The sequence below is a fragment of the Armigeres subalbatus genome, chromosome 2 (genome assembly GCF_024139115.2).
Source record: "Armigeres subalbatus isolate Guangzhou_Male chromosome 2, GZ_Asu_2, whole genome shotgun sequence".
Taxonomy (NCBI): domain Eukaryota; kingdom Metazoa; phylum Arthropoda; class Insecta; order Diptera; family Culicidae; genus Armigeres; species Armigeres subalbatus.
Genome location: NC_085140.1, coordinates 22,812,082 through 22,832,140, shown reverse-complemented (window position 1 = coordinate 22,832,140; position 20,059 = coordinate 22,812,082). Strand labels below are relative to the sequence as shown.

The window sequence follows — 20,059 nt, the reverse complement described above, 5'->3', positions numbered from 1 at the left end:
GTGCACAACATGTGAAAGATTTAGTTCGAATAATGTATTGGAGGGTAACTACTTCCTTCGGTGGGGTTTGATCCCACGAAACCAGTACGCTAGATAGGTGCTTTCCCTACTAAACTACGAAAGACCTCCATCGTCCTCCGCAGCTCAAAAGGCTACTGATGAGTTCAAATTTTCAACAACAGGCACATAGCCGAACTCTCGCAATATATTTTTAAAACCAACTCCTTTACACGTATTGTTTTTTGCAATGCCAACCGAGTGGGATGGGTATTTAGTTGTTTCTGGCATTCACACACAGCTTCACCAACAATTGCGCAATGTGTATAATGCATAATCCCTTCGGGAAGCCCCTAAGACATTAGTTCGATAATTTTATAGGATTTTTTCGCGAATATCTCAGAGGTTTCGTCCGTAATTTCTCAAAAAAAAACCTTTGATAACTTCTCAAGTAGAAACTTACTTTTCAGACGAGAAACTCTTTATTCTACACGAATTATGCGACTCCACAAAAATTTCAGAACTCACTTCGATTAAAAATCACATAAAATACACGAAACCCCTATCAGAATTCGTGAGACGAATAGTTTTATAATCACAAATGTTTGCCTTCAATATTCTCAATAATTTCTGAACCTAACAGTTTTGCAAATATTGGGTTATAGGTGGTTATAGGTACGACAATACTTTTTCATCGTTACGGAAATCAAATCATGTCAAAATAGCATAAAGTTGAAGCCACATCCAAACAGCTCTAGAAGTACGCAACTGACATAGAAATTCTATTGCATTCCAAAATTTTAAGGCACGCTTCAGATATACAAAGAATGCAAAAAAACGATCAACCGAGATTCGAACCACGGACAACGCGATCCACAATAATGTTTCAGGTATGATTTGAAAGAATGCGCTTTAGAACCTAGATATCTATTTGATTCCTACTCTTTTAGAGTTTTCAGCAAAAATAAGAGATCCAATGATGTTTTCGATCATTTAGTAGCTTGACAATAACTTAGGCTGAATATTAACCTTCTTAAAAACGGGTGGACTTACATTGAGATAAAAGTAAAAGTTTAAAATTCAAATTTTTATGTGTTAGTAAAACTAGAACACAACACAGAAACCAATTCTATGCTATAAAATAGCTAAATAATGGTTATGTTCAATGTGGAGGATTAAAACAAATTCCATTATCATTTCCACCAAAGAATTTCATGTAATAAAAAAAATGCGTCACTCTAATTCATTAGTTCTATGCATCCTGTTAGAATGTCTTCATAGCAAACAACAATGTAACTTCTTCATGTGAGGTAACAAGAAACAAATAGAAACAAACACAGCTTAAGTATATCCCGAACTCGTTTCAAACAAAAGAATTCAAATCAGAGTACAGCCGTAATGTTATAGAAGAAAACAAACAAAATCAAAGCGTTAAGTAATTAAATATTGAAGAAAACCAGAGAAAGAAAACTAACGCAATAATTACGACATAAGCAAATGAAGCAAAAACACTGAATGCGGAAAGGGTCAGTGGGAATCAGGCGTGTTATGCGTTACTCAATGCTGCGAAACTGCATCGGATTACGTGACGTAGGGAGGCGGGGAGGGAATTACACGAGCATGAATAGGACGACAAAAGGAAACTTCGCCGGTACTATGCCCCTTGCTCAACATTGTGTGGTGCAGGTAATACTTTGCATGTGGAAAACCCAACAGCGGCGGCACACCACTCCACCCCCCACACAGCACGCAGCACAGCAGCGGCAGCAGCACAGTCAGTTCACACACGGGCGGCGTACCTCAATAATGTTCTTGTTCGTCAGCGACTCGTGCGGTTCGTTATACTCGGTGTACTTCAGCAGGACCTTGTCCATGTCGGTACTGGCGTATTGGTACAGCTTGTTGGTGCTGCTGAAGATAATCAGGGCAATCTCGCAATCGCACAGCACCGAAAGCTCGTACGCCTTCTTCATGACCCCGAATTTACGCTTGTTGAACGTCACCTGTTGGAATGTTGGGGGTGGGGGAAGAGAGAGAGAGAAAAAGAAATATTATTAGATCGGACTTGAATGGAAACTGCTTTGACGTGGCATAATTAGAATCTATTATTAAATAGGTCCAATTTTGGAATACCCAAATATATAAAAGGTGAACGTGCTAGCCATTCGGATAATTCTGAGGCAGCACAAGGTTACGCAACTGTTGTTGTTCAACTGAGTGAAAATAATGTGTAATACTACATATACTGTCGTAATCTGGGAAAATGATTTATGCGCTAAAATACAACAAACCCATTTTCCTTCATCCTTTAAGATACAATGGAACTACTCTTTAACACTGAAATTGATAAATCCACATGTACGTCACAATGTCAGATAACGGCAGTTTGTAGTCCAAATCGCCTATATACCAGCACTTGTGCATTTTAACAATAAAACCCATGAAAGACCAGGCGTCTCCATCAGTTTGCTCAAGCAATCCCTTATAGCTGTTTGTCGATGTTGTGTACCTAGAGGTGATTGAGTTAAATGCGCCGCCCTAATTTCTTGATTATTAACCCTATTTTTTTTCGTAAAATCGAAAACGGCTGAAGCCAATAACCGTACCGCAACAGAATGAAAACTTTCCACTCTTAAGGCTCCCCCATACCAAAGCGATTATCGCCGCGACGGCGACACCTAGTCGCCGCGATTCTATCGTTAGGTCGCTGCAGGCAGTGATGGGAAAGCTTCAGACCTTAGCTAACTACTGAAGCAAGAAATAATTCGATATTGTCAAGAAAAAAGGGCCACCTTTCTTCACTTATCAGCTTACTTCCAGACACATTCATAGTCAGCTCTGGACTGTCAATATTCAGTTGAATATTACTCATTGAATATTTATGTACATTTTACAAATTGATAAATTATCTGAAATCTGAACACGTTTCAAATGAGTTAAGTAATTTATCACATAGAACTGAATCTGATTTTAATCCGCGAGGAACATTCAACGGCAAACATCAACATAAACAATGATAAATGTTTTTTTCTGCACATAGTAAGCGCACTCAGTGACAGTCGAATGAATGAGATGGTGGAGTAGTCTTCTGACTATGTCATTCTATGTTTTGAATATTCATGCGATGTTTGTCAATATTCGGACCGAAGTTGCTTCATGAAAATGAATAGTTTAGGCTCTGAAAAAGATACGTATTTTTTATGAAGTAAGTAAGAAGTAAGAAGTGGTTTTGTTCTATTATTGTTCAAGATTTTTTTCACCAAATTTTATGAAATTTTGCCACAATATTCTTTGAATAGCAAATAAAGTTAAGACCAAATTTGTCTGCATCCCGCAAACTAGCACCCGACCAGGACGGGTCCACTGGCGGTCAGATGAGCGCTACGGAGGCTTCCCGCTGGTCATCCTGATAATCTGGTAAATGCCCTCCAGGTATACGAAGAGGAGCACTATGAATGCAGATCAGTAAAATTTGGAGCCAAGAAGAAACAGTAGGAGGATTTCCTCGATTCGGTTATTCCGGCTCAATCCACTGCCGTACTCTGGGGGAAAGTCAACGCGCGTAGTGGCAAGCAAAGATTTTCCCCCATCCACCTTGATACACATTTACCGAGTTCTCCTGCCGAGCTGTTGTTCGTCCTCTCCAACAGCAGCGGGATGTCTTCCGGTCCCAACGAGATTGGGTACCCCATGCTCAAAAAGCTACTACCTTCCGCCAAGATCCGGTGCCTAGAGTTGGTAAACCAATGACCAAATCTTGCCGGAAGAGTGCCGAAAAAGTTTGGTCATCCCCATTCCTAAGAAAGCATCTCCTCCCGGGATGTCACGAAGTATCGGCCCATCTCGCTGACCTCTTGTCTGTCCAAGGTCAATACCCTCTACACCAGCTGAGTCTGCCTGTGTCGAGGTAGGCATCTTGCAGTTCAGGCATCATGTGCGAGTGGCCATCTGCCGCAAAACCACCTCTTTCGCCGCCGTAACTTCGGGTTAATATAGAATCACTCTCTTTTTCGAAGGAGACCGGATACTGCACGAGTCCACTGGTATGGAGTGAGAAGGAGTGGACACTCTTCACAAGCCAACATCAACAGTTCTATAGCACACAATTTCCGAAGAGTTGACAATTACTTGGCTCTCAGAAGGTCAGTGACCGAGCTATAAAACAGAGAGTTCAACAATTACGAACACAGATATACGGATGGGTCCTTTTCAGGCCGATCTTGGTCACCAGGACTAACATGACTATCTCGGATAGTCTCCCGGTCATCTGTACCATTTTCTCGACCGAAGCAGCTGCAGCTTTTATCAACGCCACCTATCCGTCCACGAAGCCCATCCTCGTCCTATCCGACTCTGCTAGTGTTATCTCCGCGCCTCATAATGAAACGCCTAACCGTCCCTGAGAAATGTCATGGAGAGCTTCCACTACTGGACAGCTGCGGAAAATCAAGGGGACCACGTCGGCCTGGATGGACCAGAGCAACCTAAAGGACCAGCAAGTCGTCTTGGCTCCGAACCGTGGCAAACCGTCTCGGCACTCACACAACTTTGGGAGGAGCCCCTCCCGAGCAAAATCTGAAAACATAATGAGAGCATATAGAAATCATATCTTGATATTGATATCAAATTGGAATCATAATTTGTTTTCAAATATGAATCATCATGATTGATTACATTTTGATCTCAACCTGAGTTATCAAAATTAGGCGATTTCACAACAACAAAATTAGTTATCGATTTGCTCTCAAGCTTTGCTCGGGCTTCCAGACTATTTGCGACGTTTGCGGGATCCACATCACTGTGGAACATTATGTATTCCGATGACCTAAATTCCAGATTCCAAGGGATACTTATATGATACCTGGTACTGACCAGGAACGCGCTTTCGAATGATGCAGCCAGCATCACTGCCATCATATGTGTCCTCAAAGATGGAGGCTTATACAGGAACATCTAATCCAAACGGCTTCACGAACATCGAGAGGATAACCTTGGTATAAGACCCTTGACTCGACCGCTCAGGCTTTCCTTGAACTCTCCCAAGGTTAAGTCACCAATTTCCAGTAACCGAGCAACCAGGGTTCTACGCCCCCTTCTTCAATCTTAACTATGGATTCCAATAAGGTCAAAACAACGTCGTCTATCCCGCTCCATCTATCTCCTGGTCGTTTCTTGCAGCACCGCAAGTTAAAAAATGCTGCCTTCGGAAACTTCAATTGAATTATCTAGCTAAATAACGAAAAAAAATCTAAACTTCTTTGAATAAAACCTCTGATAAGAAATGCAATACACGGAGATTTTTGTTTACCCATTAATGGGTACTTTTATGTGCTATCTCTTTCTCTCCGCAGAAAGAGATAGCATATAAAATTATCCATTAATGGGTAAATCGAGTTTCTCCGTGTAGGGACAAGGGTTTGCTCAGAGATCGAAGAGTGCCATGCACACTAGTGGACATGTTTTTTTTTATCTTCGTCAATAGTTTCTGGATTTCTGTCAATATTTTATTTCGGCTGGTTTACCAAGCAAAGAATACCTAGTCGTCTGGAAAGTTTAGGAAAGTTTTTGAAAAGACATACCTAGTGGAAGTAAAGTTTTATCTATTAGGATGGGATAGGAACCTCATTGAATTCCACCACTTAATTGTATCTTTACAGATACGTATTCCGACCTCAAAAGTAAGGCCGTCTTCAGTGTCTCGTACTTGACTCGTGTCTCGAGTCAAGTACGAGACACTGAAGACGGCCTTACTTTTGAGGTCGAAATACGTATCTGTCAAGATACAATTAAGTGGTGGAATTCAATGGGATTGTATAAACTCGTCTTATGACAGGTGAAAACATTCCACTAAAAAGCTCAAAATAATTTTCTTATGGGATAGGAAGTTTTTGTGCTACCTATTTGAAATTTTTTGGTGAAGCTTAAGTCATAGGATCGAAAAATCTCCAGTATGCATCATAATACCGTTATCGAGAATTACTTATGTTCTTCTTCTTCTTATTGGCATTACATCCCTTCATACTGGGACAGAGCCGCCTCACAGCTTAGTGTTCATTAAGCACTTCCACAGTTATTAACTGCGAGGTTTCTTAGCCAGGTTACCATTTATACATTCGTATATCATGAGGCTAACACGATGATACTTTTATGCCCCGGGAAGTCGATACAACTTCCAATCCGAAAATTGCCTAGACCGGCACCGGGAATCGAACCCAGTCATCCTCAGGATGGTCTTGCTTTGTAGCTACGCGTTTACCTCACGGCTAAGGAGGGCCCCTAATCCTTAAGGTCACCCCTGACACAATCCAAGTTTTAAAGTGCTCGCGTTTTCGGGGGCACACCACTCGATACGGAAGCAATGCACAAATGTCATTTTTATTTTTTCACGCTTGATGCGACGCAGCAAAGCTGAATCAACAAAAAATTTCCGCCGCCTCCGTATCGAGTGGTGTACCCCCGAAAACGCGAGCACTCTGAAACTTGGATTCTGTCAGGAGTGACCTTAAGAATTACTTATGTATTTATTTTTTATTTTCGCTTTTCCCATATTTAATTTACAGGGGTTAGACAAAAAGGTTGAGAAAGGTAAAATTTTGTTGAAATTCCAATCAGCATAACTTTGCGTACGTTCGGAGACGAGCCAGCCTTGGGCTGAAAGTCTCTTTAATAAAGACAAAAAAAAAAAAAAAAAAAAAAAAAACTTTTCGTACACAGATAAAAATATGTTGTGATTTTAACTGTATTTTCATGCACATATTTGGAGCATTAAAATAAACGCAACATTCGATCGACCTTACTGTTCTTTTAAATCAAAATAAATTTAAACTCTGCTTGCTTGTAAAATTCATTCAAATTTAATTGAATATCGATTTTTTATTCGTTTGGTGGCATCAGCTGAAGTTTTACACGTCGTTGAATTTACAAAACTATTTGCTATGTAGAGAAATCCGATTTTGATAAAATTAGGATCATCTAACGCGGAAACTGTTCTAGTATACTGTCCCTATGCAGAACTTCATATTAGCTTTTGGCCACCGGAGATGTTTCGGATTTTCCGATGGTATGTTCAAAATGGATTTTTGGAACTGCTTGTCATTTTGTTTACTTTCATCATTTTTTTTTATGTAAAACTAATATGTAAAACTAATATGCCAACCAATGCTGGCTGTAGATTGAGAATCCAGATAAGCGGATAAAAACGGTTCCTGGAACGTGGTGAAATTATAACAGATCGGAATAATGCAAATATTAATATCTATCTTCATGGCTTTGCGAGACGATGATTACAGAAACATTTCAAGGATGATAGAATCCACTGCCATACTTATAGCAGGTTCCATGGGTCTTCAACGAGGGGCCGGTTTTTGAACCATCTGGAACCATACATACAGGGTAGAACAGATTTTTTTTAATATTATTTTATTTGGGTATTGTTTTATTATCCGGACAGGCAAAATTTAATCAAAATTGTCCATTGTTGTTCTTTGGTTCTGATAGCGTTCGACGGGAAAAATCAATCAAGTTTTGGAAGCTGGTTCAAATCCATGTCCAGATCGCCGGATACCAGAGATAATTCGCATTATTTGAGGGCATGTGCAAAATGCAATTTTTTGGGTGCTTGTATTTTTCACTTGGGTGAAATATTGACCCTTTTTATATGTTTTACAGAAACTAGAGCTTTTCCTGAGTTGATTGATTTGTTGATGTCACAGTGCGGACAACAAACACCTGAGATATGGCCGCTTCCGTGAAATCCGTGAACCAGGTTCCAGCAATTGTCGCACACACGCTATTGTTCTCGTAGACAGCGTTCTTGCACCAAGTGGTACACCATGGTCATAGTTAAACCTTTTTCCAATGATACCAATATGGGTATCAAACTTCATGGTCTATAAAAGCGTATGAATTTCCGAAGGAAGGTGTCCTAAGTTTCCAGAGGAACTACCTTGGAAATTCAAAATGGATGCTCAAAAAAAAAATCTTTGGAAGATGAAAAGAATTTATTTTGGAAACACTGAACTCATTGTCTCTAACAATTTTGCAAAATCCTAAAAATATCAAGTGAAAATAATATTTTTTTTAAATTTCAAGTTTCCTCCCAATAATTGAAAATATGTTCTCGAGGAAATTCAGACTTAAGTAAACTCTTTTGAAAATTCCGAAGATTTTTTGTAAAAAAATTAACGAATTGTCCGCGCAATATTCAGAAGATTACCGAGAAATTCATACGATTTTCCTTTCAAAATATAGAAGATTAGACCGTCGTCGCCAATGACGATTTTCGGACCGACGCACACCTCTAGAACAATTGTGATTTAAATATTTGATCAGAAACACATTTAATAGAGTACCACTTGATGCCAGAACGCTGTCTACGAGAACAATAGTGCTCCTGCTACAATAGGTGGAACAGGTGTCACGGATTTCTAGGAAACTGCCATATCTAAAGTGTTTGTTGTCCGATCTATGACGTCAACATATCAATCAACTTAGGAAAAGCTCTAGTTTTTGTTAACCCAAGTGAAAAATACAAGCGCCTTAAAAATATTGTTTAAAAATAATTTAAAAATAAAAATAATTTTTGACATGCCCTCAAATAATACGGATTAGCGGTCTGATCATGGATTTAAGCTAGTTTTCCAAAAAATGATTTATTTTTCCGCCGAACGCTGTCAGAACCAAAGGAATCGGGTGATATTTCACGGAGTTATGGTCATTTGAATTTTGATAAAATTTTGCCTGTCCCGATAATTCTGTCCAACCCCTGTATATGGGTGTCAATCATGTTTTCCCAAGACGATGAATATAGAATCTATATTGAAGATACATTTTGAGGACTGTAAGGACTCACTGGCCAATTTCTAACAGGTTCCGGGTGATCTGCGAAAGTGACATCTGTTCAGGGTGTTGTTCCCGTACCGTTCCCGTTCCCGTTGTTCTCGTACCGTTATCACGGAAACGGCCTTATCTCTATGTATACCTAACGGATTTTTTATCTGCAGTCAGCATTGACCAGCATATTAGTTGTAGTTTTTGGGGGAAGTATTAAACATGATAAAAGTAAACGTCACATAAAATGACAAGCAGGAGAAAAAATTCATTTCTAACACACCCTCGGAAAACCCAGAACATCTCCGGTGGCCAAGGGCCAATCTAAGGTTTTGTTTAGGGACAGTATACTAGAAGAGCTTCCGCATCCGTTGGTCCCAGTTTTATCAAAATCGGATTATTCTACGCAAAATTATGGTGATTTGAACTTCGACAAAATTTAGCCTGTCTCAACCATTTTGTCTAAAGCTTGTATTACATTGAAGTTCTGGAAATTACAATATCATTCGGTTGGAATTCATTCTACTAGTGCAATACAGGCATTATGGAATATATAAATCGTTCCCATCATTTACGAACGGAATACAAATATCATTGCCGGACACTGGTATTTTTTTTTGCAACGAAAAGATTGAAACATTTTTCAACTTTAATTGGGCGATTGTCTGTTTTTGAAACTGAAAATTTGTTCTCCAGTAAGCAGAGCGATCGGCCGGTCCGCGAAATTGTGGGCTGTTTGGTGTGGATGAGTAAATTAATCAGAAAGTGAAAATTTGTTTCTTGTCCAGTCGTGTTTCTCCAGTAAGTGATACGGTGTTCGGTGGCTCATGAGTTTGCAGTAAGTGCGTGTTTCAATCGATGCGAATATGATAAATTATCTATCTGGTGTTCGGTGGTTTATGTGCATGTATTGCGCTTTGTTCCGGTCGAAACAAGCGCGATCTTCAATGGTTTGCAGTAGCCATCGAGCAAGCGTTGTGCAGTGCAGTTTTTGGGAAAATACGTAAGACACGCGTTGCTTTTACGTTTTTGTATCATCATGAATATGGAGTCGTTCAAAAGAAATAATTAGTCAACTAACACACTATTCCTCTCAAGTGCGCTCATGAAGATGCAGAGGGTTCCTCGGTTTCTTGTAACAATGAGTGTCGAAATAATTTTCCTCCCCTTATCCTAATTCACAGTGAGGACATGACAGACACCGTTATTGGCCTTGAAGTAAAGAAACTCTTAAGCATATGTACAGTGAGAATAGCTTTCTAGTCCCGAGAAAACTATTTAATTGGTGAGCTGTGCATTATTTGTTGTTTCTCGGCTAATCACGACTAGCAACTACGATGGGTACAGTCAATCAAGCTAAGCCAAGCTTCAATAGGGTGATTGTCTGTTTTAGTTTGGTCGCAATATGATGTTTCAAAACGATCAAGACTGATGAACTCAGGTTCAAAAAAATGGCTCAAAAAGACCCCCTTTTCCGCCATAAGTCCTTACGTAATATGTGTACGACCCCTAACTTTGATTGAACAATCCCTCACTTTGAGCGATTGATTGTTGATCCTCGCGATGGATGAATTTTTGAACACTTTATTCTAAAAGATCAGATGACGAAACACTAAAACTGTAGAATATAAAAATATTCATACTAACCAGTAAAATAGAAGTTGCACAGGTTACATCATTGTCCATGGTGAATACCGCCCTATGTTCCTAAGTAATCCAACCACCTGACAAAAATATTTCGAGAATAGATGGTAAACCCCAACCACTATTCGTTTGGATCGAAGTGCAATTCGCACCAGCTCTGATAAATCACGCAGTAGCCACCATTGATATTTACAGTCAGTCTCAGTAAAGCTAAGCAATAGGGCACTGCACGGAGCAATCTCTTTCTCTTTCGTTCTTCATAAATTTTGACGTTTACTGGCCTTGTTGTTTTCTAATTTCTTTGCAGCCAGAAAGAGACAAAGCAGTCCGTGCAGTGCCCTATAGGGACAATAGCTTGTTTTGTAGTAAGATATTCCGTTTCGATATACTTTCCTGAAACATGCCTACAATACCTTCAAAATGAAAATCTTCTTTAAAGCCATTTCATCAAAATGCAGGAAAAATCGCAAATACAAGCTTGCTTTAATAATAATAATAATAATAGGTACATAATCATGTGAATAAAATGAAGATGAATTAGGGTGCACAAGATGTGGATATATGTATAACTACTGGTGCACAAGTGACCATTTTTAATACGCGGCACCCGTGAGTGGAAGAAGATTCGACATGTAAAATAGATCTGTGAATCTGTAACAAGAATTATTGTGAACAAGAATGCTTGTTGAGTTTCAACAATATTCCGGAAAAGGAAAATTGAACCTCCAAATGACAATATCCACATTTAAAAAAAGGTTTGAAACAAAAAAAAATGTATGTATTCTCAACAGGCTAATGCGCATTGGAACAACTCTTTAAAACGGATCAGTTTCAACTAGCTGAATCGCTAATTCTGCATTAAGTGTAAGCACTAAGAATTATTATAATAAAACAATTTTACTTTATCTTTGACTCTACGCTGGAAACATCTTTGTGAGCATTGCAATACTTTTTGAAAATATATACCAAGATACTTCCTGATTGGAGTGAATCTCAAATAGCTCCTATTTCGTGACTATAAAATAGAGATCATTGACTATTCTGCAGTAAATTTTCGTTTTGAGTGTTTCAATTACAACCAACACGTATTCCAACAGGAAACTAAAGGTCAAACTTTCCAAATGCGTGGGAGGTTTGGTTTAGCCTATTTTAGATTATTGATGGTTTGCGTTGCTACCAGGAATGGCATTTATGGGTCACCATAAATTTTGATTTCCCTACACGGAACAATTTGTATGTTTCAAGCGTAACGCTTTGGTGCTCGGTTCAACCCAATTATTATCCTGGCTGATGAAGGGTATCGATTCCCGCCATGACTTGCATCATTCTACTATTTACGATATATAGGTTACGGACACAGCTCTTTATTTTTATCGCTAACGAGTCACGCATTTTAAATTTAGATTACAAGCGCGATTCATGTAGGACCGTTACTCATTGAATCAAGAATTAATAATTCTGAATAGAAGTTTGATGAGTAAAATAATTTAAATTTTCTTATTTTTGCTTGGTGTTTCTAGCAAATCAGAATTCAACATATCCATCGAATCTGCTTTGGCAACATTTCACACCTTTTCTCTCTACACATTTTTATATTTACTTTTTATCGAAAATATTCTTCTTCATTGGCATTACATCCCCACTGGGAAATTGCCATCTCGCAGCTGAGTGTTCATTAACCTCTTCAATAGTTATTAACTGCGAGACAAAACAGCTCATTGCAGTGAGCGGATCTAATCCATTCAGCTCATTTAAAACAATCAGCTCCTTAGATCAGTTCTTCAGTTATTTAATGCTACATATATTACAATATTGTTTAAAAATTGTAAACATTCATTTCATACATTAGGGTCTATTTATTAGCCTCACTTTGAAATTTATGAAAAAAAATTATGACCTTAATTTCTTTTGAAAAACAGACAATTTTAAGTAATAACATTCATTACGTTTCATTACTAAACTGAGCTGAGATTTGTTCGGATCTTCGGATTTTATGCTTGATACGGTTCATTCTCTATTGCACTACGAGGTATCTTTTGTGTGTTCGTTTTTAGCGCCGACTCTTTATATGTTGGTATGCGTATGGAAATAGACGGCAGACTTGTTCGATTATTGTTGCTTATGTGTTTCATATTCCTTTCTGCAGCAGAAATAGGGTAAAATGCCCAATAGTGGACCCCCTAGTAGCGAAATTTTGCTCTTCCTGACATAAGGAGTGGAAATTTTCAACATATCAATTTTGCGTGATATCTAATATCAAGCTCTGCATCTCCTCTTTACGATACATACATAAAACACTCAAATACTCGACGTTATTTGTTGAAATTAACATTTTAAAGTCTGACTGAATTCGCCCTATAGTAGACCCCCTGGGGGTCCATAATAGGAAATTGCTTCCCTATAGTCGACACTTCATTTGATTTTTATGTTCCGTTTCGGGACGTTCTTCTTCCCTATTATGGACCCCCCAAAATATTCCTATAATGGACACTCTCGTGTTTATTTTTTATAGAATTGTAAAAAATCATCTAATTTTACTTTCCATAGCATTTCCAATGCATGTAGTCAAATCATAGGACAGTAAGGTAGGTTCTCCCGATGGAATTTCATAGCAAAATGTTTACATTGTGCTGTAATAATGCAAACATGGCTGGAGGGTCCACTATTGGGTACTTTACCCTACTTTATGTTGCTTGGCACTATTGAGGTACAAATGATAAACGTTCAGCACACGCGCGGTACTGGACTGTAATGCTCATACAAGCTCGCTCGTGTTGTATACCGTGAGCGTGGTATTTTCGTTTATGTTGTACAAAATACAACAGCGTGCATATTCGAGAGCGTACGCTATAATAAGTTTCTCTAGGCGCGTGTTTTACTTGATGACAATGATCGCCCACCGCTAGTCTATGTCTATTAGTGGGGTGTCCTACGAAAGGCGGAAACTCGAAAGGCGGAAAGCACATAAGGCGGAATACGAAAGGCAGAATGAACGAAAGGCGGAACGATACAAAAGGCAGAAACACGAAAGGCGGAATCACAAAAAGCATAATCACGAAAGGCAGAATTGCATTAGGCTGTTTTAACTTATGCGGACAATTTGAACCAACAGATCAAATGGCGTAATTCTCCTTTCGCAATAAAAAGATATACTTTGGCCGTTGATCGGCCAGATGTATGTTTTCTTGTTGTTTAGTGTGGAGACCTTCCGTAGCTCAGCGATAAGGCATATGGCTTTGAACGAAACATACCATGGGTTGCAAAGTTTCTCACCTTTCCGAAGTCAAGGATGTTATCGATCATTTAGTAATTCGCGTTCGATCATTTAGTAGTTTTTCAATAACTCATTCCAAAAGCTGAATTTCGAAATGTGTTGTATGGTGGACTTCTAGTGCGAAGGTTTTTCTACAACTCTGCCTAATGGTTCGTTGTTAGAATTCAACTAATAACGGAGTTATAGCGCTAGTTGCAGTAGCTTAAACTAAATGATTGGAATTTTGTTATCATTTAGTCTAAGTTACTGAAACTATAGCTATAACTCCGTTACTAGTGGTATTCAAACAACGAACCATTAGGCAGAGTTGTAGAAAAACCTTCGCACTAGAAGTCCACCATACAACACATTTCGAAATTCAGCTTTTGGAATGAGTTATTGACAAACTACTAAATGATCGAACGCGAATTACTAAATGATCGATACCATCCTTGTCCGAAGTATGGAAATCGTACAGTTAATAACTCTGGATGTGCTTAGTATCTAAGCTAAGAGACTGTTAGTGTTTCAGCTGTGAGATAAAATTTCAATGGATAGAAAGGGGCTACCCCGTTTGGCATAAAGTTATTTGATATTAAGCCGTTTGGCATAAAGTCGTTTGGCATAATGGTCATTTGTGACATAACGGTCGTTTGACATAACGCAAAGAAAATGATCTTATTTTCAACAATCACATTCTTTACGCAACTTAAAACTGGACTTCAACATAGACTTCTTGATGTTTGCAATGAAGAAGGCAAGATGCATGCTTTCAAAGAAGGCATCATCAACTCTTTGCCATTATCCAGAGCAATCACGTATATTTAAAGAAGGAATGATCTCCTCCCTTTTTGCATTACACCAAGCAAATGCGTGCCTTAAAAGAAGGCATCATCAACTCTTTTACATTATCCCGAGCTATTGCATAATTTGAAAGAAGAATAGTCTCCCCTTTCGCATTGCACCGAGCAAACGCGTGCTTTAAAAGAAAGGCCACATCATGCATTTCGCCTTATCTAGAGCGACGGTTTGCTTTAAAAAAGTAATACGAACGAAAATTCAATAAAATAGAATTACTTTTACTTTCACTTTTTGGGGAATAATACGTTCTGAGGAATGGTCTCCTCCGAATTAGTAAATATATTCTGGGAAAAAGATTCAAATGGAATACGTTTTTCGACAGACAGTTTCTGGGAAATTGAAAAGAACCTAAATCGTTGATAAGAATATCATTTATTGAAGTGTAGCCATCTAAACTGAAAGAACAGCCTATGTGCAGATGAAGAAAAAAATCATATTGTAATTAAAATTTATATAAATGCCAATAATAACTATTCTGAAAGAATTGTAATTTTTCTGAGCATATATTATTTTTAATCAATTATGCCAAACGGTTATTATGCCAGCCAAACAACTTTCCTTCAAAGAATAAAATATGTCCTCCTTTACCTCAAGCAGGCGCCTGTGTGAAACTAAGAAATGACTGAATTCTGCCTTTTGAAATTCCGCCTTTCGTATTTCCGCGTTTTGTAATTACGCCTTATGATATATTCCGCCTTTTGTTGCAAGTATAAGGACGTCTGCCTTTCGAGATTCTGCCTTTTGTGATTCCGCCTTCCGTGTTTCCGCCTTTTGTTAGAGTCCCCTATTAGTGTGGTTCAAAAAATCAATTTTGCTCCACAACGCTCATCTGATTCTGTATCATGTTCTGAGTGTCGTCCGAAAATTTAAGCTCATTTGGTTAAAAACTGATTAAGCACAAGCCGTTTCAAATTCGCATGCAAATTAATATGGGGAAATTTATTTTATCATTATACTGATTATGGCACTTCCTCATTAAGCGCAGATTAGAAGAAAACCTACATAGCTAAAAGGAAAACTCAAGAGCTTTCAATCAGCGTCTTAGACAGTTGAAGACATTCTACTAAAAGAGCTTAAATAATTTTTCTTCAAAAATTGCTTGCCGAAAGTTTCGTTTTGAACTCGTATTCGTAACACACACATTTTTTTAATCAGTTTCTACGTCCCACATCACAATTATATTAGACTGCCAACCGTTTGAAATGTGAAATACATTGCAGTTGTCGAACAGCATTCGCTAAATGAAACGTAAAAAAGACCCAGTTGTCGAACGGCTAGTGTAGAACACCAAGTTGAAAAGTAGATCAAGTTCCAGTTGGAATTTAACGTTATTGAAAAGAAGAAAAATAAAATAAAATTTCTGTGGCCTTCGACTGCATTTACCTCAGGTCAAAAACATATCACCAAAAATTTCACCATTGTCATGGTAGCACAACATCTAGCAAAATACAACAACGGTGATGTTGACGGACCTGCTTTGATGCCTCAAGTGATGCTCATCGCTTTGTCGTCTCGTCGCGTCGTGTCGGTGAGTTAAATTATGTCCGAAGGGTGTCCCAGCCAGCAGCATTCGAAGCCGGTGACTCCCTACCGGCTTATGCTTTTGTTGGAGTTTCCCCAGCACAGCTTGTTATCACAACTGATTAATTAAGTTTCTGCGACTAATTGTGTGGAGTTTGTTATTTGCCTTGGTCACGTGCAACGGCTTCACGGGAGCATGAAGCAGCTGTAGGTGGAGACGCATGATATTTTTTGTAAGCATGAACTGAATGGGAAAATTTATTCCATCACTGAGTCGTTCCTACAAGAGAGAAAGGGACCATGCAGAAGAACCATTCAAGAAGATGTTTATACAAGAAAAAACTACGATGCGTAGGAGACCTTTGTTCGTAATAAATCAACAGGTTGACAGTCTGTTTATAAAAAAGAGATTACTGTAAATTTTCGGTTTTAGATGTTTTCTATCCCGGCCTACACGGTGTCTAATAGATTTCACCATCTCCTAGGACCTAGAATATATTCATATGTAGGTTCATCTTTTGCATTTGCTCTTCCGGTTCATTTGAAATCGTATCCCAGCATGTGTTAGAAATTATTACGTCGAGCAATCCCTGTGCTGAAGGTCAGTCTTCTTATTGATTAAGATTTTGAATAGGGAATCGATTAGCAATATAAGCATATTTTGTAATGTTCAACTAACAGTTTTTCTTTTGACATGTAGTTCAATATTTGTATCAATATGATGGATACATTTGCGCTATTTGTTTTTGGATATTTGGATGATTATTTAGTTTAACAAATAAATATTTATTTAGAAAAGAAACTAGAAGGAAGTTGTTCAAAACGTTGTGCAAAATTGAAACTCACGGGAGTTTTCAAACATGCAACAATAGTCCCAAACAATGTACAAACACATTGAACTAAAAGCTCAACTTTTACTAGATGTAACTTACCTGCCGGTTCCGTTCGTCCGTTATCCGTGAGATCTGTATCTTTTTCCGCCCCATCCTGCCCTGCTACACTGGCTCCGCTCTGCTGAACTGCTTCGCCGTCAGCCGTGGAAATAATTCCCTAATTTACGTCCTCCAGTTTTACTCCGAAAATTGATGGCCCACCACCGTGGCAGCGTTTTGGTTGTGATGGCAGCGGTGTTATATCCCACTAGATCAAAAAACCCTCCGAACAAAAACACGTAACTGCCAACGGTTGCATTCAACAAACCGAAAAAAAAAATAACAACACAATACCGAAATCGTAACGGGAATATGTCGCACTGCAAGCCGGCTTAGCTTTTCTCCCCCACTCCAAGCGCACACACCGAGGCACTCGAACCGAACACCCCCTCCCGATTCACTGATGTGTGCCCGCTCTTTTAGCCGTGATTTCTAGCTTCCTTATTCCTTTGAATGCTTCCCACGTGCAAACACTGGTCTCCTTCTTGAACACCGTTTCACTTCAATTTTTTTTTCTTCTTCTTCGGTTTCACCTACACTCCAGCAGCAGGAAGTGTTTCCACCTTAAGCACAAGTTTCATAACACAGCTGCTTTTCCGGTTTGCTGGAAATAATAACGAAACCACGGACGGGCGGACGGACTTCAGTCGTCTTGCTTCAGCCAGTCAGCCGTAGGTTGTTCCGCCGATCCTGCACCAGCGCATAGGGGATCCGCGACACACCGCTTTCTGGAAATACACAACAAGACAGGAAGAGAAAAACAAAGTCAGTATGCGACTGAAATAAATAGCCGGTAAAAATATTCAAGCTTGTTTTTTATCGCATGGTTGTTCAAACAGTTCCCATCAGAGAGCGCGCGGTTTTTCACGGAGCACGACATTCCCATAACTAACAGTTACAGTTGAAATGCGTGCCGTGGGCAAATGGCATGGTCGTAAAGTGGTTCGATGGTTGAATCCTTTTGCGGCGCCCGATCGGCAACGGTGGGAGTTCCGTGTGCCTCCTCGTCGTGTGTTAGGTCAACAAGAGGTGGATACTTTCCGGATTGTCGGGTGGCCACTAGAAATGTGCTTGGCATTTTAAAATCTATAATTAAACGGCTTATGCTTTTAAACCGGACAATAGATTGAAGTTTTGTTGACGTCCTAATAAACGTATGTTTCGTGGATTTGTATGCGGTAAATCTGTGTTTGACTTGTACCTGTTTTTCACATTGTCTGTGACGGCACTCAACCAACAGCGTTTGTTAGATTTTCTTGCAATTTTGTAAATGCTCGTACAGAATTATAAAAAAAAAACTTACATCCGTCTGTTGGGTGTGACATATAACGTTTGACAATATGTGACATATAAATGTAAAATTGAAACTGATATTAAAAGAATTTGTAAATTCATGGCGATAAACCCGTAAGTCGGAAGACGGAAAGTCGCATAATTTTATGTAAAGCCTGCTGATGATATTCAACTGATCTATGAAATACTGTATACAGCGCTGTGAGTTCTTGTCGGTTAACCGTCTAGTCCCGACAACTATGGTTTGACCATTATGACAAAATGACATTTTGCACCTTATACAAGGGCTCTATTATCGCCTGCTGGCTTTTTGTTTAGTTTCGTCTTATAAAACATCCTTTTCGAAAGGAACGTAATCCTTTAACATCCTAATGATATTTTATGAAGAATGTTTCTTTTTTCTTTTTCCGTACAAAAGTGAAACGCAAAAACTATATGTCCACTCTGAAATAAATTTTTAATAGAAGGCCCTAAGTGTTAAAGAGGAACTGTTCCGTTTTAAATCTCTTTGAACATATTTTCATCTGGTCACAAAACAAGAAACAAAGCATCGATTTCGTCGCTTCTGTTTGCTAACATGCGTGCTCACTGCTAAAAAAAATCATAAAAATTAGAAACAAATTAAATTCCTTTTCAATGCTTTGTTTCTCATGGGATGAATATAGGAGCTATGAGATGAAGTCCAAGAGCAGTAACCTTACAAATAGCAATCCACTCAGCTCAATGTATTGACATGAAATTGACATTTTCGAATTAAAAAAACGCTATCTCACATCACAAGTTTCATTAGCCCAAAATATGACCGTATCCAAAACTTGAGCTCAACTGTTCATGATTCAGGTTTCAAAGAATTGTTGATATTTTTTTCTTTCTCTCTCAAAACTTTGTTTGGAACTTTTTCAGAAGTTTAGGTTCATTTGGCCGAAAGGATCGTTTGGCCATACGCCATTTGGCTGAGTAGGCAAAAATGTTTATTTATTAAGTGTGTGAAGTGGGTAATGAGAAGGGCGAAGTGAAAAGTATGTAGTGCAATGTAAAAATAAGAAATTAGTAGTGATAAATGAGATGTTTGAAGTGAGTAGTGCAAAGTGTGAAATGATAATTGAGAAGTGAGTACAGACCCCATTCGATTTATGCAACATTCGGTTTTGGCATCATTCGATTTTGGCAACAACCATTCGATTTTGGCAACAAAAATATTTTTATTTTTTATTTTTGATGTTGCTTATAAACCACGTACATATGGTAACCCTTGTAAAAAAAATTTGTTAAACCCCTATACTGACGTAAAAAGAAATTTGTAAAAAAAAGTCGCGTAAATTTCAATTTTTTTTTTTTTTAGATAAACGCCCAAATATCAAAATTTTCGTAAAAGAAATTGGTTAGACCCCGAAACCGACGAAAAAAAAAATTAATAAAAACCGCGTAAATTTTTTTTAGTGTTAACGTTTAGTTTTAAAATTCGCATAAAAAAAGGGTCACAGTGTGTCTAGCGTCACAAAAAATGAAAAAATGTTGAAGTATCAGGAGAAAACAAAAACCATTCGATTTTGGCAACTTTCGATTTTGGCAACATAAATGTTCCGAACGTGTTGTCAAAATCGAATGGGGTCTGTACTTAGAAATGAGAAGTAAGAAGTGAGTAATGATTAGTGATCTGTGAGTAGAGAGAAAAGAAACCGGTGAAGTTCGGAGTGAGTAATGAAAAATGTAAACTCACAAGTGAGAA

At 38.5% G+C, this 20,059-nt stretch overlaps 1 protein-coding gene across 13 annotated transcripts in view; it reads right to left on the bottom strand.

Moving 5' to 3' along the window:
* LOC134218211 (myocyte-specific enhancer factor 2) overlaps nt 1-20,059 on the bottom strand; it is a 289,827-nt gene that overhangs the window by 36,421 nt on the left and 233,347 nt on the right. For all 13 annotated transcript variants that reach the window (XM_062697118.1, XM_062697129.1, XM_062697126.1 and 10 more), the window contains 2 exons: nt 17,038-17,765; nt 1,797-2,000 (listed from right to left, as the gene is read on the bottom strand). In XM_062697118.1, coding sequence (XP_062553102.1) covers nt 1,797-2,000; nt 17,038-17,091 — 258 coding nt within the window. In that variant the 5' untranslated portion in view covers nt 17,092-17,765. The remainder of the gene's footprint in view (nt 1-1,796; nt 2,001-17,037; nt 17,766-20,059) is intronic.